We start from the raw sequence: 19,419 nt of genomic DNA on the forward strand, positions 1-19,419 counted from the left end.
GAACAAAATAGTATGCCAGGTTTTCAAATTCATCAACAGAGAAATGAAGTCTTGTTTCTCTCCATCACTTTGGTAATAACCATTTTATTTCATTAAGGAAAATGATTAGCATTTATACAACATATTTAAAATAGGCAATTAGGAAAGAAAACGAAAATATTGTATTTAGATTCTTCATACTACATCCATAATATATATATATATATATATATATATATATATATATATATATATATATCTTACCTTATAGATAAAATGGCTATGTAACGGTTTTTAGAGCAACAACACATGATCAAGAAGTTAAACATGAGTGAGGAATCGCAAACGATTCTTCATTTTTTTGTTAAGAATGATAATAAGTTGTAAAAGATGAGTAGATTGTTTGGCTTAGCAGGAGCACTTAAGTACTTTTATTTTCCTTTTTTTATTGACTTGTTATTGTTTATAAGAAAAGTCTTATAAATGATATGACAAGTATTTTTTTCCATATTGATAATAACATTATAAGCACAAGACTCATTCAAGAGTCCTGACTTAAAAAGATGATCATAACATTTCTATAAAGAATAATGACTCAGACACCCCCAAATTACACACAATTAACCACACAATAAAAAGTGATGTGGTCCCTATAAATGACTAATATCTCTTCACATCATTGTATGTAATATGTTGTGTAGTTTGGGTGTATAGCATTACTCTTCTATAGAACAACTGACTTTTCTCCAAATTGACTGACTCATAATTTCTCCTTCTGAATACTACCAATTATTTTGTGATATTTTTCTAAGAAAAAGAAAGTTTTACATATACAATTAAGCTTTATTAGTAGTGGTTAGTAGCTTTAATAAATGGTTTTACTCTTCATTTATTTTGCACCAATTAAGACAAGCAATTCTTTTGAATATTATTCAAGTCTTTACATGAAAATTAACAATCCTAACAACGAGAACTTTTATTACAAATTGGATCAAAAGCTTAATTAGGAGGTTTCATTTTTATTGAAAGGCCTTCTCTTAATTAACAATTCCTTTTAAGCAGAAGTAAAAGTAAACACCAATCATAATGCCAAATTTCCATTCTTTACAACTAAAATCTTAGATAGCAAAAATGTTAGTAGACAAATGAGTTTTCTACAATAATCTAGAGATTTGTCACTAAATATAGTACTAAACTTACAAGAATCTAAAAATTAATACTTTTGAACTGTAGAATAAATTTGGAGATATTGCTATAATGTTGAGGCAAAAGGTGTCAAGAAAATGGTTCTTATCTTATTTCAGGAATCCCATGAACTCTAATCCGCTGGCCTTTGGTGTCAAACCAAACTGACACAAATATTCAGCATTGTAAAACTTGCTCAAATGCCTCATCCCATTGTCACATAATATGGTTACAATAGTGTGACCAGGACCAATAGACTTTGCCACTTTAACAGCTCCGACGCAGTTCATGGCCGAAGAACTCCCCAAGAAAAGCCCATCATTCTTCAACAGGAACCTGATCAAAGTTCAAGAGAACGTTCATTATCAATGGAAAAGATTGGTACTTTTACATGAGAAAATATCAATGACAAGTATGGACTTTACCTTGACATCTCAACAGCTTCCATATCGGTGCCACGAAAAGCCCCATCAAGTTTCGCCATCATAAAATTCTTTGTTATTCTATTGATTCCAATGCCTTCGGTTACTGTATCGAACGGATTCTTTAGCCTTTTTCCTTCAGCCTCTTCTTTAGTGTACATCACTCCCCGAGTTACCTTGTTGAACAAACCAGAACCAGGTGGATCTACCAGAAAGCACTTCACATTTGGATTCTTTTCCTGTTGAAAAATCATATGATTCGCATATCAAACTTCACCAAAACACGTCTCAATATCAATAAAACTACGATTCTTATACCTGAAGAAACTTGGAAACTCCAGCCACAGTGCCACCAGTTCCAGCTGCAGCCACAAACGCGTCTAAGTTTCCTTCTGTCTGCTCCCAAATTTCAGGTCCAGTACCTTCGTAGTGAGCACGAAAGTTTGCCAAATTCTCAAATTGATCAGCAAAAAAACCTCCTTTACAATTCATCGAGAGAAAGGAACTCTTGTTCTCCCCATCAGTTTCTTCTGATTTAGTAAGCTTCAATGCTAGTTCATTAGCTTCGGAAGCTCGTCGTCTTGCAATATTAACATAATGGTCTCGGTGAGTAATCGACACTGGCCTTACTCTTTCCACAGTGGCTCCCAATGCTTCAATAATTTGAGACTATAAAGATATTAACACATGAAAGAAAGCCCACAACAAACAAAGTAAAGTGAAGAGTTAAATACAGTTGTTACATGAAATACCTTCTCAATGGCAGCATCATCTGGAATAACCACATGGCATTTACAACCATAAGCAGGAGCAACCGTAGCAAGACTAATGGCGGTGCTTCCGGCACTCCCCTCAGTTACTACCCCCCCAGGAGCAAGCTTTCCAGTTTCTAAAGCCTGCACATTCCAAAATGCACAAAAGATAAGATACACACTTGTACACAATGCAGTTTTTGAAAGAACTATGAAAAGCAAGATGAGATACAAAATCCCCGAGTAATATTTTACTCTAAATAACTCATACAAAATTCACCACCCCCCAACAAGACTTAACTCTCAGAATTTATAGACTAGACTAATAAATAATCCTAACTAGCCAACCAAAAAGAGTCTTAAGTATCAGACACAAACTTAAAAACATTGAACACAGCCACTAAGGACTTGAAAACTCAGCCTCCATAAAATCTAATGAGTTATACTAGTAAGACTAATAAGAAGTAACAAGATATGATCTCAAATATACCAAAACCAACATAGTTAAAGGTCATCTCTTTAAATTCAAGTTTGAAATCAGTAACTCATTGCATATGTCATTTAGATTCTATGGAACAAAGCTATGAAAGAAACACTTAAAAGGTCACCAAATCTCTTCCTTCAACTTTGATTGCTAAAGATTTTGTTGAAACAAAAAGAAAGACTAAATTTACAATATGAACTAAGTAAAACAAATAAAGCAAAGTACACAACTAATGAATTACCTCTTCAATAATTTTCACTGCAACTCTGTCTTTCACACTCCCTCCTGGATTCAAAAACTCACATTTACCAAATATCTGAACAAACCCAGTAAATCAAATCAATAAATCAATAAAAAAAACAGTTTCAATTTCATTAAAAAATTAAAATTTTGAACAGAACCAGATAATTTATACATAAACAATTACACTAATACAGTCAATAATCGAAATTAAAAGAAACCCTAGTTTCTTACTTCGCAGCCAGTTGCTTGGGATAAGCTATTAATTCGAATTAGAGGAGTGTTACCAATGGCACCGATTAAACCCTCTGTTGATTTTTTCTGAAGTTTGGTCTTTTTTTTGGAGGAAGAAGACTTGGATTTTAGGTTGCACACGAAAAGAGATGCCACGAAGACGATTGAGATTGCCGCAACAATAGCTCCAGTGGTTCTCACAGGCGCCATTGGCGGTGGCAATGGTGGTGGCGAATTTGGAGCTCGATTGGTAAATATGTCTGTGTTTAAGGGCTTATATGTAAAATCGAAATATATCTGTTTCGTTAAACCTGTTAAAACATAAGTTTTGAGTTATTTTTACGGATAATTATTATATAAATATTTTAAAAGGGATGTACTGATACACCCTTGACTTGTTTCGGCATCTAGAAGAATTTTTTAGTCTATTTTTTTTTTATATTCATGTACGTTATAGCTATTTAAGATAACTTACAAAATTTTGAGAAATTCAAAATAATTTCTAATATAGAAAATAATGTTCAAACAGTTTATTTTACACGCGTATAAAATAAAGTAGTCACACGTGCAATACACTGTTTGAACGTATTTTTCGGTGTGTTAAACTTTTTTAAATTTCTTAAAATTTTGCAAGATGTCTTAAATAAATATAACGTACATGACCATAAGAAAAAATTTGACTAAAAAATTATTTCAGGTGCTAAAATAAATAAGGGTGCATCAATATATTCATTTTAAGGGTGTGCATTATAGAATTTCTAATATTTTTTTTGTAAAAATATTTTTTAAAATATTTGAATAAATTTAAAATTATGTAAATTATTTTAATTTTAAAAATAACTACTCAAAAAAAATTATTAGTTCTTCTATAAGTGCTTTTAAATTAGAAAATAATTTTTTATTTTTTAATTTTAAAAGCTAAAAAAAACTTATAGAACATGGCCAATTTAAGAACCACATAAAGCGACTGAATCTAAGAGCATCTCCAAGGAGCTCATCAAATATGGTGTCACACTATCACCAAATTTGATGTTAAAAACTATCTTCACTCCAACCACAACACCAAAAATTACACTAAAAAAATATTCCTTATTATTATATTAATTTTTTAATAAAAAAAAAAGACTAAAAAGACACATTGTAATTTAATAAATACAATTAATAATATAGACATATACAAAAATTAGTTATAAAAAAAAAAAAAAAAATATGTCGTGTGAACAGTGCACGACATATATGCCGTGCACTGTAGCACACACAGCAATTTAGTGTAAAATTTGATGTTACGTTGGAGGGCTAATTCTACTGCATCACCAAATTTGATGCCTCCTTGGTGATGCTCTAACTATTTGGATTACAGGCCCCCTCGACTCAAAGGATAATAAATAATAATCAAAATTACTACTTAATTATAAATTAACAAATCTAATATAATTTAATTATATTTTTTAAATATATAAATTTAATTTAACTTTTAATTTATAAAAAAATATATTTAACTATTAAATAATAAAATAAATAAATGCATTTAAATAGTTTATAAAGTATGATTAATTAACTGAATTAATATCAAATTTAAATTTAAAATATATATAAAACATATTTAATTTTATAGATATTTTTCATTAAATTTAAATATTTAAAACTATTTTTAAAAAAAATTAATTAATTTAATCGTATTAGTTTTAGCAATTAACTTTAGTGAAAAAAAAAAATTATTTAATTTAAACTAATATATTCCGTTAAATAAATATATTTAATATAAGAGAGATAAGTAAGTTATATATACCCTTAAAAAATGAGTTCTATGCTTACTCAGCTCATATGTGTAGCAATAATGATCAACTAACAAACATTGATGGATTTTTTGGAAAACTTGAAAACAAACTTGTTATATTATCTAACAATAACTTAATTATCAAAAAATTATGGTATCGTTTGGTAACACTTTTTTAATTCGTTTTCTGTTTTTAAAATTGAAAATGTGATACTATTTTTCAAAAACATGTTCTATAAAATTGTTTTTACTTTTCAATTTTTTAATTAAGAATCAAAATTTTAAAAACAAAAAAAAAATCACTTTTAATATTTTTCTAAACAGTTTTTTTTTCTTAATCAATATCTTGGACTTCGATCATAACCCGAACCTAAATCCCCCCACGGCCCTGGCGCTGAACCCGGCCTCTGACTTGAACCCAAATCCGACCCCAGACTTAGACCCGACGTAAATAAAATCAAAAAATGAAAATGAAAATGAACTTTACAGAACACACTTTTGTTTTCTGTTTTTAAAATTGAAAAACAAAAGTGGTTACAGAACGCATTTTTGTTTTTCAAAAGCAAAATTTTTAAAAACAAAAATTTTACTTTCATTTTGTGATTAAAAAATTTAAAAACAAAAGTGTTACCAAACAGCACATATATATCTTTATAATGAAGTGTTATAGTTTCTCGAACATCCACAAAATACAACATCATTCTCTACAAAATTTCCCTCTCAACAACTACTTTAATTGAACTTTTGGGTTTTTGAATTTGGGTTTTGCAGCATTGATTTTGAAAATAGTATACCGAACACATTGTTAGCTTAGGTGTCATTTAGTAACATTTTTTTAATTAGTTTTCTATTTTTAAAATTAAAAAAGTGAAAATATTTTTCAAAAACATGTTCTATAGAAAACTGTTTTTACTTTTTAATTTTTTAATTGAGAATCAAAATTTTAAAAACAAAATAAAGTCACTTTAAATATTTTTTAAAACAGTTTTTTTTTCTTAATCAATATTTTGGACTTTGATCAGACTCGGACTCAAATCCCCCCACAGCCTTGGCGCTGAAGCTGGCCTTATGACCTGAACCCAAATCCAACCCCAAACCTAGACCTGACGTAAATAAAATCAAAAAATAAAAATAAAAATAAACTTTACATAACACACTTAAACAAAAGTGGTTACAGAACGCATTTTTGTTTTTCAAAAACAAAATTTTTAAAAACAAAAATTTTACTTTCATTTTGTGATTAAAAAATTAAAAAATAAAAATGTTACCAAAAAGCACCTTAATGTATACAATAATGTGTATTAGGTTTAATATGTCAAATATTGTATATGCTAATTAATATTTGAACAAAATGAGATAGTTGGTCGGTGTGTAGTTCAATATCACAATTCCAATTTCTAACTATGCATGAGATAGACAAGTATCGCTCAACTACTGATTATATTTTCACTCTTGAAAAGTACCAGTAAATTAGAAGTCTACTTTGCAGTCAACAAGTATTTAATCTATCCATATGCATTCCAAACAAACTTTTCTCACTAAAACCCTCATATATATATAACGAAACATATGTCTCTTTGGAGTACAATTAGAGATCTTTTTTCTCTCAAGTGAGAGTGTTGGAATTTCCAACTTTGACTCAATGTCAACCGGAAAAAAAATTTCACCATTGATATCTTTTACTGGCTGATCAATCCCATTTTCCCATTCTGTTCCTCTGCCTGTTTAGTTCTCCTTTTTGGTTAAGTGAGTGAAAGTCCCCTTTTCATGGTCTAGTAAGCTCTGTTTTCTACTGTTCCATTGCTTTCAAAGCTAGCTTTGTCTTCCATCTTTTCTTTCTTTCCACTGTTTGGTTTTTTTGTCCAAGTAGTTTCTTTTCTACTGTTCCATAGATCACAAAGATCGTTTTGTCTCCCATCATTTCAACTTTCCACTGCCTGTTAAATATCCTCTCGTTTTCTGTTCTCTACAAGCTCCTTTTTGTCTTTTGTTTTGTGCTGTTATGGGGGATACTACTCTTCCATCACGTGTCTCAATCCCAGTGGAATCTGATTCCATGAATGGGGCCCCTTCAGTTATTGTGAATGATGAGATTCCTTCCCAACTACCCCAACAACCTGAGATTATTATGGAGGATACTAATAATGAGACTGCTGGGGAGTTGGTGGAGCCTGCTAATAACGATAATACCGTGAATACAGATACGGATATTGAAGTTCTTCGTAATAACTTCCTGGAGTCAATGACCTTGGAGTTAGAACCTGATTTCGAGCTAACTGCCGATATCGTTAACTCTGCTGTTTTAGCTAGCTTCTTTGACGGCAAGGGTGTGTCCAGAACTAGACTCAGAGACATTCTTAATCAAATATGGAAACTTAAAGGTTACTGGAAATTCAAAACAATGAAACCTGGCCTTTGGGGTATTTTTTTCGACAAGCCTGAGGACTGTGCCGCTGTCCTCCGAAACAGACCTTGGATCATTAATGGAAAACTTCTTATAGTTAAGGAATGGCCTGAAGATGGAGATTGGTTCAATACGGACATGGGGAAGGCAATTTTTTGGGTCATGGCTTCTGGTCTGCCCACACCATACCTTAATGGAGTCAATGTCCGCACAATCACTGCCAAAGCTGGGCGATTTGTAGGAAGCGATTTGGCTAATCAAAAGACAGTCACTAGAAGGGGTTTCCTCAAGTTCCAAGTAGAAATTCATACTGGCCACCAACTCACCTCTGGTTTCTTCCTTGACATAAAAAGAGGAAGGAAAGAATGGATACAATTTCGATACTTTAAGCTACCCAAACTGTGCTACAATTGTGGGTACCTTGGTCATGACAAAAAATCATGCTTTCGTTCAACTGCATATGCCTTTCCTCCTCAAGGCGATGCAGTTCCCGCCTATGGACCATGGATGAAGGCAGAAACAGCGGTCCTTAGTTGCTTCAACACTCGGAATCAACTAGAATTTTTCAGAGATAGCAAGGATAGATTTTCCTCGCCGGCGAGAGCTCCTCCGATCACTGACCCAAGATCCAAAGCCTCAGGAAAGCGACCTGTCTCTGATGTTGTTGAAGACCAGCCCCTGCATCATACAGCTAGCATCAGACCTGTAAAGAAAGTGATAAGAGTCAATAGCAATAGCCCAGGTGCCATTTTGGGTAAGAATTTGAAAGTTGTAGAAAAAGCAAGTCTGCATCCAAAGGATAATAGCTCTGGTCTCAGGGTTTCTAGCCGTTGTAATTTCGAAAAAGGAAGGAAAACCAGATCTGTGTCCCCTAGAGCCATGCGAAGATCAATACAAGGTAACAATAGTACTTCCTCTGATATTGACATTTTAAATAAATACTCTTCTAGACCTCCTCCAAACCCTGCAGACAATGGTATTCTCACAACCATTATGGCCAATATTGGGCCAACTTATGACCAAATGGTTGAGAAAGCCCATGTAGAGTTATGCCAATCAAGACAACCCCATAAACATCCTGAGCCCACCCATTTTCCTTGGCCCATTTATGCTGAAGAAATTGGATTAGCTGAGGAATTAATGGGCCCACCCCCAGTGGATAAGTTTGAACCAATCCCCACTCTTTTCCATGACCCAATTGATGTCACAGAATTAATTCACCCCTGCCCCCAACCTCGTAAAAGAAAAGCAAGCTTGACCTTGATCCCTTATGTCCAACATACTGAGGAAAATACTATAGAATTTTCTCAAGAAATCCCAGAACTCCCAGTATTCTCCCCTGCCCCCAATTCGTCCTTTAAGATGGGTTCAGGACCTTCATCTTCTTCCCTTAAGAATGATAAGCGTAGAAGGAAGGGCTCTCGTTCTAAAGTGGCTTCGAAGGAAAACAATGGCAGTGCGGCACCTTCTAGTGCCACCGAAGCTTCTCAACGTAACCTTATAGATTCCCTTAATTTGGTTGAAGTTCAAGTTGAAAGCTTGGTTGATGTTCAAGATGGAAATTCTCAACTTTTTCCCATGGGCGAGGAGGCGGCCCTTATCAAGCCCCCCCCCCCCCCCCCCCCCCATCCTCATGAAGTGCTTATCGTGGAATTGTCGGGGCCTCGCGAGAGACCCGACAACCCAAGCTATCAAGGCCTGGGTTAGTAAGTTTAAGGTGGATTGTGTGTTTTTGATGGAAAATAAAGTTAATCGAATTAACATGGAAGTTTTAGCTCGGAAGTTGGGTTTTGTTAATATCGTTTGTGTGGAAGCAATCGGTCTGGCAGGAGGTTCTTGTTTGATGTGGAATAACAATATTAATTTAGTCATTAATTACTTTGCTGAAGGCTTTTTTGAAGCCACTGTTTGGGATTATCAATTCCAATTACATTGGAAGCTTTATACGGTCTATGGCACCCCATATTCAGAAGTGAAAGAGACGTTTTGGTCGTGTTTGGAAGAAGAAATTTCTCAGTGTCAATTGCCTTGGTTACTCTTAGGCGATCTGAATTGCATTTACAGTCAGGAGGAGAAGGTTGGAGGTCGTAAAGTTTCCTATAATGACACAAGATGGCTTCGGAATTTTATGGAAAATACTGGTAGTGTGGATCTTCAGTTTATAGGCAATAAGTTCACATGGCAAAACAACCGCTTCTCTGGTGGTCTCATAAGAGAGCGTCTTGATAGAGCCATATGCTCTCCTGAGTGGTTGATGAACTTCGCTTCGGCAGGAGTTAGGAACTTACCTATTTCAGTCTCGGATCATGCGCCCATAATTCTTGACTCACACTTGTTTGCTGTTAAAGGTTTTATTCCCTTCCATTTTTTTGAAGCTTGGTCTTGGGAAGCTTCGTGCAAGAGGGAAATTGAAACGGTCTGGGTGTCCTCTGGGGTCAATGCTACTGCCTCTTTTATCCGAAATATTCATTATTCGAAGACAGCTCTTCAAAGCTGGAAGAAGAACTTGGTAGGTACTGATGAAAGGTATATAAAAGAACTGGAGAACAAATTAGAGTGGATTCAAAGCCAACCCCTCTCGGATGCTCTCAGTGTTGAAGAAGCTAGAATTCACTCTCAACTTTCGACTTCTTGGGCTAAATTGGAGAGTATGTGGAGACAAAAATCTAGAGAGACTTGGCTCTCTTTGGGAGATAGAAACACGAGCTTTTTTCATGCGGCTACTGTCATTAGGAAAAGAAGGAACAATATTTGGGCTATTAAGGACAAGGATGGAAGAGTGTGGAAAGACAAGAAACACATTGCGGAGGTCATTAATGCCTATTTTTTAGATCTTTTCACCTCCTCTAATCCGAACCTTGAGGATGATCTAATAGGCCTGCTTGATAAAAAGCTTGACACTACTGCTAATGAGAGCTTTGCTGATATTCCTTCGGATGCTGAAATCAAAGGAGCAGTTTTCAGTTTACATCCTCTCAAAGCCCCGGGCCCAGACGGTTTCTCAGGTTGCTTCTTCCGTAAGTATTGGGATATTGTGGGTTCGAATCTTTGTGACACAGTTAAGGAATTTTTTTCAAGTGGTAACATGCATCCGAAGCTTAACAACACGTTCATCTGTCTTATTCCTAAAGTGGATTTTCCTATGAGTGTGGATCAATTTAGACCGATAAGTCTTTGCAATTTCTCCTACAAAGTTATTGCAAAAATTTTATCTAATAGATTGAGGCCACTTACGAATGATCTTGTCTCACCTTATCAATCTGCCTTTATTCCTGGAAGGTGGATAGCGGAATCATCCATACTTACACAGGAAATCATCCACAAAATAAAGAACAAAAGGGGTCTTGGGGGCCTTATGGCGTTGAAGCTTGATATGCATAAAGCTTATGATAGAATGGAGTGGGGATTTCTTGAAAAAGTTCTCACCGCTGTTGGGTTTGATGATAGAAGTAAGAAACTCGTGATGGCTTGTGTGACAAGTGTCTCCTATTCGGTTCTTTTAAATGGTTGTCCTCTTAGGAAATTGAAGCCTCAACGGGGTCTTCGTCAAGGAGACTCGTTATCTCCGTTCCTTTTCCTCCTTTGTCAGGAGGTTCTTTCCAAGCTCATTAGTAGAGAGGAGGAGGGAGGAGGTATTCATGGAATAAAGATTGCATATTCAGCCCCTCCAGTTTCTCATCTCATGTTCGCCGATGACACGATTCTTTTTGCTCGTGCGAACGAATCGGAAGCAAAGAAGTTGATTGATTGTATCTCAGCCTATGAGGATTGGTCGGGTCAAAAGTGTAGCAAGCCTAAATCAAGCATCTTGTTTTCCAAGAATCTCAATGGCAGAAGGAGAGATCAAATCCTGAGTATACTGAATATAGACCAAGTGCGTGGTGATGAAAGACATTTGGGTAATCCCTTTGTTTTCAAGAGAAGGAAAAAGGAAGATTACAAGAGGCTCAAGGATAGTTTGATGAAAAAGTTGGAAGGATGGAAGATGAAGCTCCTCTCATACGCAGGGCGTTTAACTCTAATCAAGTCAGTAACTTCAGCTATGCCAGTGTATGCTATGTCTACTTCAAAAATTCCTCTCTCAACTTGTCGTGAACTTGATTCCTTGATGAGAAAGTTTTGGTGGCTAGGAAACGTGGAAAAGAGCAGGTATGTGGCACTCAAAGCTTGGGACAAGATATGTCAACCTAAGGTCTCGGGGGGTCTGGGCTTAAGAAAGTGTGAAGACATGAATCAAGCCTTACTCTCAAAGTTGGCGTGGAGTCTTGCTAATCAGGAAGGTCGTCCCTGGGTTAAATGTTTACTTGCTAAATATTGCAAACATGAAAGCTTTTGGAGTGTCAAGCCAAGAAGTAGTGATTCTGTTCAATGGAGGTGCATTTTGGACTCTAGACAAACGATCCTTAAAGGTTCCATCTCAATTGCAGCTTCGGGTCATTCGATAAACTTCTGGTATCAACCATGGATTCCATGGCTGGAATACCAAGAATTCACAATTTTGATGCATGCCTTAAGAAGTAGAGGATACACCATCAAAACCTTGGGAGACGTCTCTATTGAAAATGCGTGGAATGAGGAAGTTATTTTGCAGATTTTTGGTATTGAAATGGGGAATCGTATCATCAATATCCCGAGAATTCCTTCACCTCACTCAGACCAGATTTTTTGGAAGAATAATAAAAAAGGATCTTTCTCTGTTAAAGGCGCTTATCTAGTGGAGAATGCTCAGAACTTTGATCAAGTAAAATTGATTTGGAAAAGGATTTGGGATGTCGGAATTCATCCTAGAGTCTCAGTTCTTCTTTGGAGGATTCTTAATGATGCAATTCCTATTAAGAGTCGGTTACATTTTCTGCAGGATAAAGTCTGTTCTTTGTGTGGTGCTGAGGAAGAAAATGTGATGCACTTATTCTGGAAGTGTAGTTTCACAAGGGCCATTTGGTTTGGGGGTATCTTACCCTTAAGAATTGAAGACATCCCTGCAGATGACTTCATAAACTTAATGGACTCTTTGATTGATCTTTTTAAGGACCACAGTATGAGTAGAAGTGAGCTTCTGAACATTATTGGTTGTATTTGTTCTGAGATTTGGCAACAAAGGAATGGTTTATGCATTCGGAACACATCTGCAAATGCTGTAGCTGCTTTGGACAGAATTAAATTGCAGATTCGGAACCTTCAGACCGTTCCATCTCCTTCGAACTTAGATACTAATCATGCCAGGATTTCGCCTGAAAATCTACCTCCCCAGGTGCTTGTAGCAAGAGCCTGTAATGTAATATTTTCAGATGCTTCTTGGGTTAAAGGAGGTGCCGGCATTGCAGCAGTAAGCGTGGACATCCACAATGGCACATGGTTCGTCAAAGCTCAGAAGATCCAAGCTCAATCGGCGCTGGGGGCAGAATTTTCTGCAATTTTTCTTGCTCTGAACAGGGCAGTCGAACTCGGGTGGCACCAGATCCATATTTTGTCAGACTCCAATATTGCAGTCCAATCTTTAACTTCTGTTGAAGTTCCGGATTGGAGGATAGCTAGTATTTTTTACTCAATCGTTAATGTCTCTAAAAACTTTCAAGTTTGTAATTTCTTCTTCATCAACCGTAGTTTAAATGTTGTGGCGGATGGTGCAGCTAAGAAAGCTAGGCTAGCTAGTGATTTAGCATGTTTGTATCAAGGGGAGGGAGATCCCTTGTGATTCCCATCTCTTTTATTAATTAATGAAGTCAAAGTTCTTTCAAAAAAAAAAATATTTAATCTAGCGCATAAGTAAACTATATGGTAGTTAGTGACGCAGGGCCGCTTAGGGCCCATTTATTTTAGGGGTCCAAATAAAAAAATTACTTTTTAGAAAATATACATATTTTTTTAATAATTTTTAAAAATACTATTTATCTTTATAATAAAAGGCTTAAAAAAAATTTCTCTATAACTCATTTGAACTCAAGACCAACCCTGTATAAAGGTTGCTAAGGAAGCTAGCTACAAAGCTTACTTGAAGAATAGTACTTTATACAAAAACTCATTAAGGTGACTTGTGATATTCAGAGTGCAATTTATTTAGTAAGAAATAACAAATCTTTCATGCAAGAACAAGCCATGTAGATGTCTACTATTCCTTTAGATATAATGACTAAGGTTGTGATAGAACTCAAATTCAAAGATTATTGAGACTTCATTAATATAATCTAAGCTTGAATTGTCTATTGTATGAATGATGTAAAAGATTGAAGGATGCTAAGGTCATCTCAATGGTAAAAGTTAAATATAATGTTGAACTAACTAAAAAAGTATAATTTCAACATTAAATTTTTTCAATTCTAATCACAACACTAAATATTACACTAAAATATATATTCTTCATTATTTTATTAATATAATAAAAACATATGAAACACCAAGAAGATATATTATAAATAATATATAATATTTATAAACTAAAATAAAAATTATATAGTGGTCTACAGTGCACCACTAATATTAGTGGAACACTGTAAATAAACTCATTAATATGATGCCTTTTACCATATGGTTGGAAGAATTTTGTGCTGAAATCTCACTATTTTTAAGTTTATAAAGGTCTATTGGAGTTGCCCTTGAGTATTGGCCTTTTGTGAGTAATTTTGTAAAAAAAAAAACCCACATTGATGGTAAATAACCATTTAACACATACTTAACTTTATAAATGTGATCGTTTGATTTTATATGTCCTCCAATATTTGTTATTATTCTAAAAGAGTAATTTTAATTATCTTTTTTACTACACCAAAATTTGACTTTTAGTGACATTTGAAAATGTTACAATTTCTAACCTTAAGTGACATTTATTAAATTAGTGACATTTGTCACAAATGTAACTTATTTCAGTGTCACTATATGCCAAGAAGGAAGAACATCAATTAGTTAAAGGAACAATTTAATTAGAAGCAAATATCTAGCTTCCCTTGAATTGTAAGATCACTAAAGAAAATCAAATAGCATATATGAACTTCAAAAACTTCTATATCTATAGAAGTATATGAGATAATGATATGTTCTACCCAACAACTTAATATCCAAGCTTATTCTTCTTATTCTCTTCTCTCCTCATCACTAGTATTTCATTATTCATATCAACCGAATAGCTAGGAAAAACAAAAATTAAGCATGTAGACTCAACTTTTCCAATAATATTTCATAATAATTACAAGGGAATCAATAATAGATTAACACATAAAAAAAAAAAAAAACTATATCAACCCCAATACTAAAAAAGAAAACAAAATCCCACTTGTTGGAAAAGCTGAAAGGAATTGCTTTGTCTTTGTTAGGATCTTGAGCTAAGTAAGTCTTTCACACTGTCACAGAGCTTATCAGGATGTTCCTCCTTCACTGATTTAACATGAAAAATTCATTCTCCCAAGCTGCAACTTAAATAAAGAAAAAGTCAGAGTTAACTAAGTGTTACTTTAGAGCTACACAATGAAACATCATGTCTATAATTCAAGATTATTAAAATAATTATGAAATTGACATAAGAACCCCAATATTGAAGAATGCTATAACAAGTCTTTTTAATACTAAAGAAGTCAGAAGTGACAACAAAGCATAAATAAATGTTATAATACAAAATTAGAGACAACCAAGAGAAAATTCAAACACCATTAAAATTTTATCGTTCTAAAAAAAAAAAAGAAAAGTCAAATGCTATGTAATATCCCGAAAACTTAATTATAAACAATTAAGATTTATTATATATTATGGGTTAATTAAGTAGTAATAAGTAAGATTATGATCTTGCTAACTTAGTTTAGCATAAATTATAAATTTTGCTATAAGTGGATAAATAATCGTAATTTATTAATTACAGAGATTTAACTGAAATATGTAGATATAATATAAATTATTCGTGAAATAAAAATATTTTCAAGTTCGACAACCATATAAACTCGATTGGAGGCCAAAATGTCATAATAGTTTTAGTTAGTAATATTGATGGGATTATTGAGATAAATTAATTTTAGAAATATTAGAGTATTTTGAGGTACTCAGAGTGGACCAAATACCCTTAAAATTAGAGATTTTTAGTGGCTAAAAAATGATAAGATAACTATTAATAATAAAAATTTTATTATTATGTATTATATTTTAAAAAACGTATATATCATTTAAGTAATATATATATATATATATATATATATATATATTAAGTTGATAAACTCAAGAATGAAAGAACGACGAAACTCTCTCTATCGGTGCGACGAAATCTTTTCTCCTTTATTCTATTTTCTTTGATTTTCAACCCAAAACCTAGTATTTCAAGCTCCGGTAGTAGCGGGATAGTAAATCATTAAAAAAAGGAGAGCTTATTAAGGTAAGGATTGGTTTCGTTCTAAGGTAAAAACGATTAATTTTATGCAGTGGCTTTGTGATTTAGAGTGATTATGGAGATTCTAACTTCATAAAATGGTTCTTTGGTAGCTATGGGACTAGTTTCGATGTTTACTAGTTGAATTTGAGGTAATTTTGAGTTAGGAATCGAGTTTGGAACTTTTTAAAGTTTAGTTCGAACGTTAATTGCATTTTCCGTTTAAGGGCTCGCTTTTAATTTCGGTTACGTTAGGACTGTAGTATATGTGGTATATATGTGTCATGTGAAGTTTGGAATGATTTGGATATGTTTCGGGAGTGTTTTGGTAAGTGTAAAATTTGGGATTTTCGTAATTCACCATTTTTGGAAATTCTTGAGAGATTAGAAATCACATTTTTGTCATAGCTTTTCACTCCGGTGTCCGTTTTGGACGTTTTATACACCATTTTGAATCTTGTGACGAGCTCTACAATATGGTGTATGTTTTAGAGCTAAAATATAAGTTTTATTTTAGTGTATTTATACCGCGGGATTTGGTAGAAAATCCTAGATTATCTTACGCGAGTATTAAGTAGTGTTTTGGAATAAACACTTATTGATTTACCGTTTTTGTGACATAGGGTCGAGATCATCGGGGATATTTTTCCACTTTGGTTGATAGACATGCATGAGTTTGGATTAAAGGTAAGAAAAGTTTATTGTACTGCATAGCATATTATATTGTAATACAAATAATATTGTTGAGAATTGATTGATATTGGGATTAAGATACGGTTATTATTGTTATGTAATGAAAAGATTGCCTGATTAGGCAATGATAATGTGATGATATTATGAATGTAATATACGGGCTCACCTGGTTTGGTGATGCGATATACTTGTCGGCGATACCTTATTAGGTACGGGCAGCAGTGATATGAGAATGAAAGTCTATGGCATAGATTGAAATCGTTGTTGGGTTTCTTCTTGGTGGCGTACCTTATTAGGTATGGATAGCAGTAACATGTGAATGTCGGGTTATGGCATAAACTGAAATCGTTGTTGGGTTTCTTCCTGGCGGCGTACCTAAACATTTGCCCAAAGAGGCTAATACTATTGTCTCATGGACTAAAGATCATTAACGTCTGAACTACGTAAAAAAAATATATTTGTCTGTTGTTGAATATCTTTTATTTTCTTAAGCTCTACATAATCAGTTTTCGAAAATCTCAATAAACAACTGTGAATATGAAGAAAAAAAATGAATTACAATAACAGTATGAAGATACTAATTTTTGACATAAAATAACGTCGAACGGGTGAACAATTTCTTCATGAAACATTAGAGAATCAAATTATCTTTGCAACGGTACCAAGATTGCTAGAATCACATCAATATTGTGAGAGTTAGAAAAATAAAAACGATATCTCTTGATATAACCTAAAAATTGACACCAATAAATGGAAGAACTCTCTTACCTCTTGAAGACTCTTCTTAATCAGATCTTGGATATCTCAATTATTAGAGCGGTGACGATGATCCCAATTCTATGTTGATGAAAATCATAAGTGGTGTTTGGTGAAGAGAACGAAACACAAAGAAAATAATAAATCTTTAGTCGATAACGGGATGAATAGCTTGTAGAGTATAGAATTATATGAGTATCTTCTTTAGAAATTGTGATTCAGGCTGAAAGAAAGAGATTGGGATTGAGTTTTTATTTTTAAACTAGGTAGGGTTCCCTTATTCCTCGAAATTGGTTGAAGCTCAATTCTTGAGGAGAATAATCCTGCTATTTTTGTGGGTTGTTAACCACTCATGGGTTTGAAATTTGATAAGGCATCGCTGGTTTCGTACACAGCGTAGAGCACTCAGCATGACTTCTGAGTACTCGAAATGGGTATGCGGCTTGAGTACTTGCGGCCTGGTACTTGGCATGCTGGTGTTATGTTGTAACTTAGTGGTGATAACCGTTAGTCTTGTTGATGCTATGACTTTGATGAAGCTTTCCATGTACATGTCTCTAAGTACTTGTAACTCAACGAAGAAGACATAGTGAGTACCATGTTAATGAGTGGAGCCATGAGGCATTGAGTATGAGGTATGCCCTCATAGTATAGGCACGTCCTTTACAACAACATATTGGATATGCTACTCTTTATCATGTTGGAGAGTAAGCCTTTAGTATGTAACTTTTGGGGAGAAGTTGAAGAATATTTTTCCTTATATGCATTAATTAAATTTACATTTCAATAAAATTTAATTTGAATATATCTCATTTATGAGTATGGTACTCAAATTACCTTTACGTTCTAATATAATTAAGAGGCAATTTTAAACATAATAGATTATGTTCTTTAGAGATAGATGAGTAGGTTTGTAGGAAAGTTGAGACAAAATTTTAGTTTAAGAAGAACGGATAATATTGTGAAATGATATGGGTAAAATTAGTTCAATAATTGAAAAAAATAGGTAACATAAGAGATTTTTAAAAAGAGAGTAAAAATTAAAAGCATCAATTTAAAAAGGTATGTAGTATAATTTTCTTTAACTTTTCATCTTCCTGGACATAGGCGGACTAAGCATGTGCCTAGAGCCCACCTAGCCCAGGAGTCCAAAATTTATTTTTTCTCTTTTAAAATTATACATTTTTATACTAATTTTAAAAAATATCACATTTTATTCTAAATAAGGATTCAAAAATATTTATTTTCCTAAGACTCCCTAAAATTCAGGAGTGGCCCTTAATATATACCTACATATTTTTTTTTTTTAGAAAAAAAAAAGAAGATATATCCCTATAATTTTAATGATACCAAATACTTTTGTTACTATCTCTTTGAATTTATCAATGTCATCTTTTTTTATTATTATTTACTTAAAACTTATAAATTTTGAAATAGATTAGTAAATATTTATAACAATTTATTTAAATAAAACAAAGAATTTATGATAATTTTTCTTCACCTTTTTCTCCACATGGCATGTCCTTTGATAATGTATGAACCATGCATTGAAATGACTACACTTTTGATGACCACAATACACTTTGGATTTTTGAATGATCTTTTAGGCCATTTTTCTTCATCTGAAATTAAAAAGATTGTCACTGCATGACTATATTAGTTTTTTTTCAATAATATTAATATCTATATAAAGTTTGTCCCTAGTAAATATTTAACTTTTAAAGCTATAATGACCCCAAGTAAAAAAAAATATTCTACCATACACAAAATCAACTATTTTGAGTTGTTAGTGTGTCAAATGAATAATAATAGTTATGAACTTATCTTTGGGAAACCCAATTAGATAACTTGTCAATATAACAATTAATTAATTCTCCAAGAATTCTTTTACAGTTTTTCTTGCTTCAAATTCACATCATGTATATCTTTCAAAAGAAAAACATCATATCATATCATCTATAGCAATTTTTAATGATTAGTTTCTGCCTTGTTCAATTTACATTAAAAGAATGTATTGTATTAATTTCAGATATTCAATTATCATAATTTATCAAACTAATCACAACTATTAAATAAAAATTTAATATTTAACTATTTACCAATAAAAATAATATTTTCTTCTAGAAAATAATCTTTGAGAACACCACCT

At 33.2% G+C, this 19,419-nt stretch overlaps 2 protein-coding genes across 2 annotated transcripts; one reads left to right on the plus strand and one right to left on the minus strand.

The window, feature by feature from the left end:
* Positions 1 to 1,063: 1,063 nt before the first annotated feature.
* Positions 1,064 to 3,595, minus strand: LOC115695912 (cysteine synthase 2). The gene is made up of 6 exons (XM_030623007.2): positions 3,297 to 3,595; positions 3,064 to 3,138; positions 2,339 to 2,482; positions 1,905 to 2,255; positions 1,590 to 1,825; positions 1,064 to 1,500 (listed from the first exon to the last, which is right to left on the minus strand). Exons 1-6 carry the CDS (start codon positions 3,504 to 3,506, stop codon positions 1,275 to 1,277), a joined length of 1,242 nt encoding a protein of 413 aa, XP_030478867.2. The 5' UTR covers positions 3,507 to 3,595; the 3' UTR covers positions 1,064 to 1,274.
* A 5,644-nt stretch (positions 3,596 to 9,239) lies between these two features.
* Positions 9,240 to 13,172, plus strand: LOC133038980 (uncharacterized). The gene has a single exon (XM_061117709.1). The coding sequence runs from the start codon at positions 9,240 to 9,242 to the stop codon at positions 13,170 to 13,172; it is 3,933 nt and encodes a 1,310-aa protein (XP_060973692.1).
* The last annotated feature ends 6,247 nt before the right edge of the window (positions 13,173 to 19,419 follow it).

This window comes from Cannabis sativa, chromosome 6 (genome assembly GCF_029168945.1).
Source record: "Cannabis sativa cultivar Pink pepper isolate KNU-18-1 chromosome 6, ASM2916894v1, whole genome shotgun sequence".
Taxonomy (NCBI): Eukaryota; Viridiplantae; Streptophyta; class Magnoliopsida; order Rosales; family Cannabaceae; genus Cannabis; species Cannabis sativa.

Excerpts from the sequence above, each read along its gene's own strand:
- LOC115695912 (XM_030623007.2), bottom strand. The coding sequence starts at position 3,506 with ATGGCGCCTGTGAGAACCACTGGAGCTATTGTTGCGGCAATCTCAATC. Across the intron at positions 2,256-2,338 it reads ATGATGCTGCCATTGAGAAG|TCTCAAATTATTGAAGCATT; the intron begins GTATTTCATGTA and ends ATATCTTTATAG. Across the intron at positions 1,826-1,904 it reads GAGTTTCCAAGTTTCTTCAG|GAAAAGAATCCAAATGTGAA; the intron begins GTATAAGAATCG and ends ATTTTTCAACAG.
- LOC133038980 (XM_061117709.1), top strand. The coding sequence starts at position 9,240 with ATGGAAGTTTTAGCTCGGAAGTTGGGTTTTGTTAATATCGTTTGTGTG.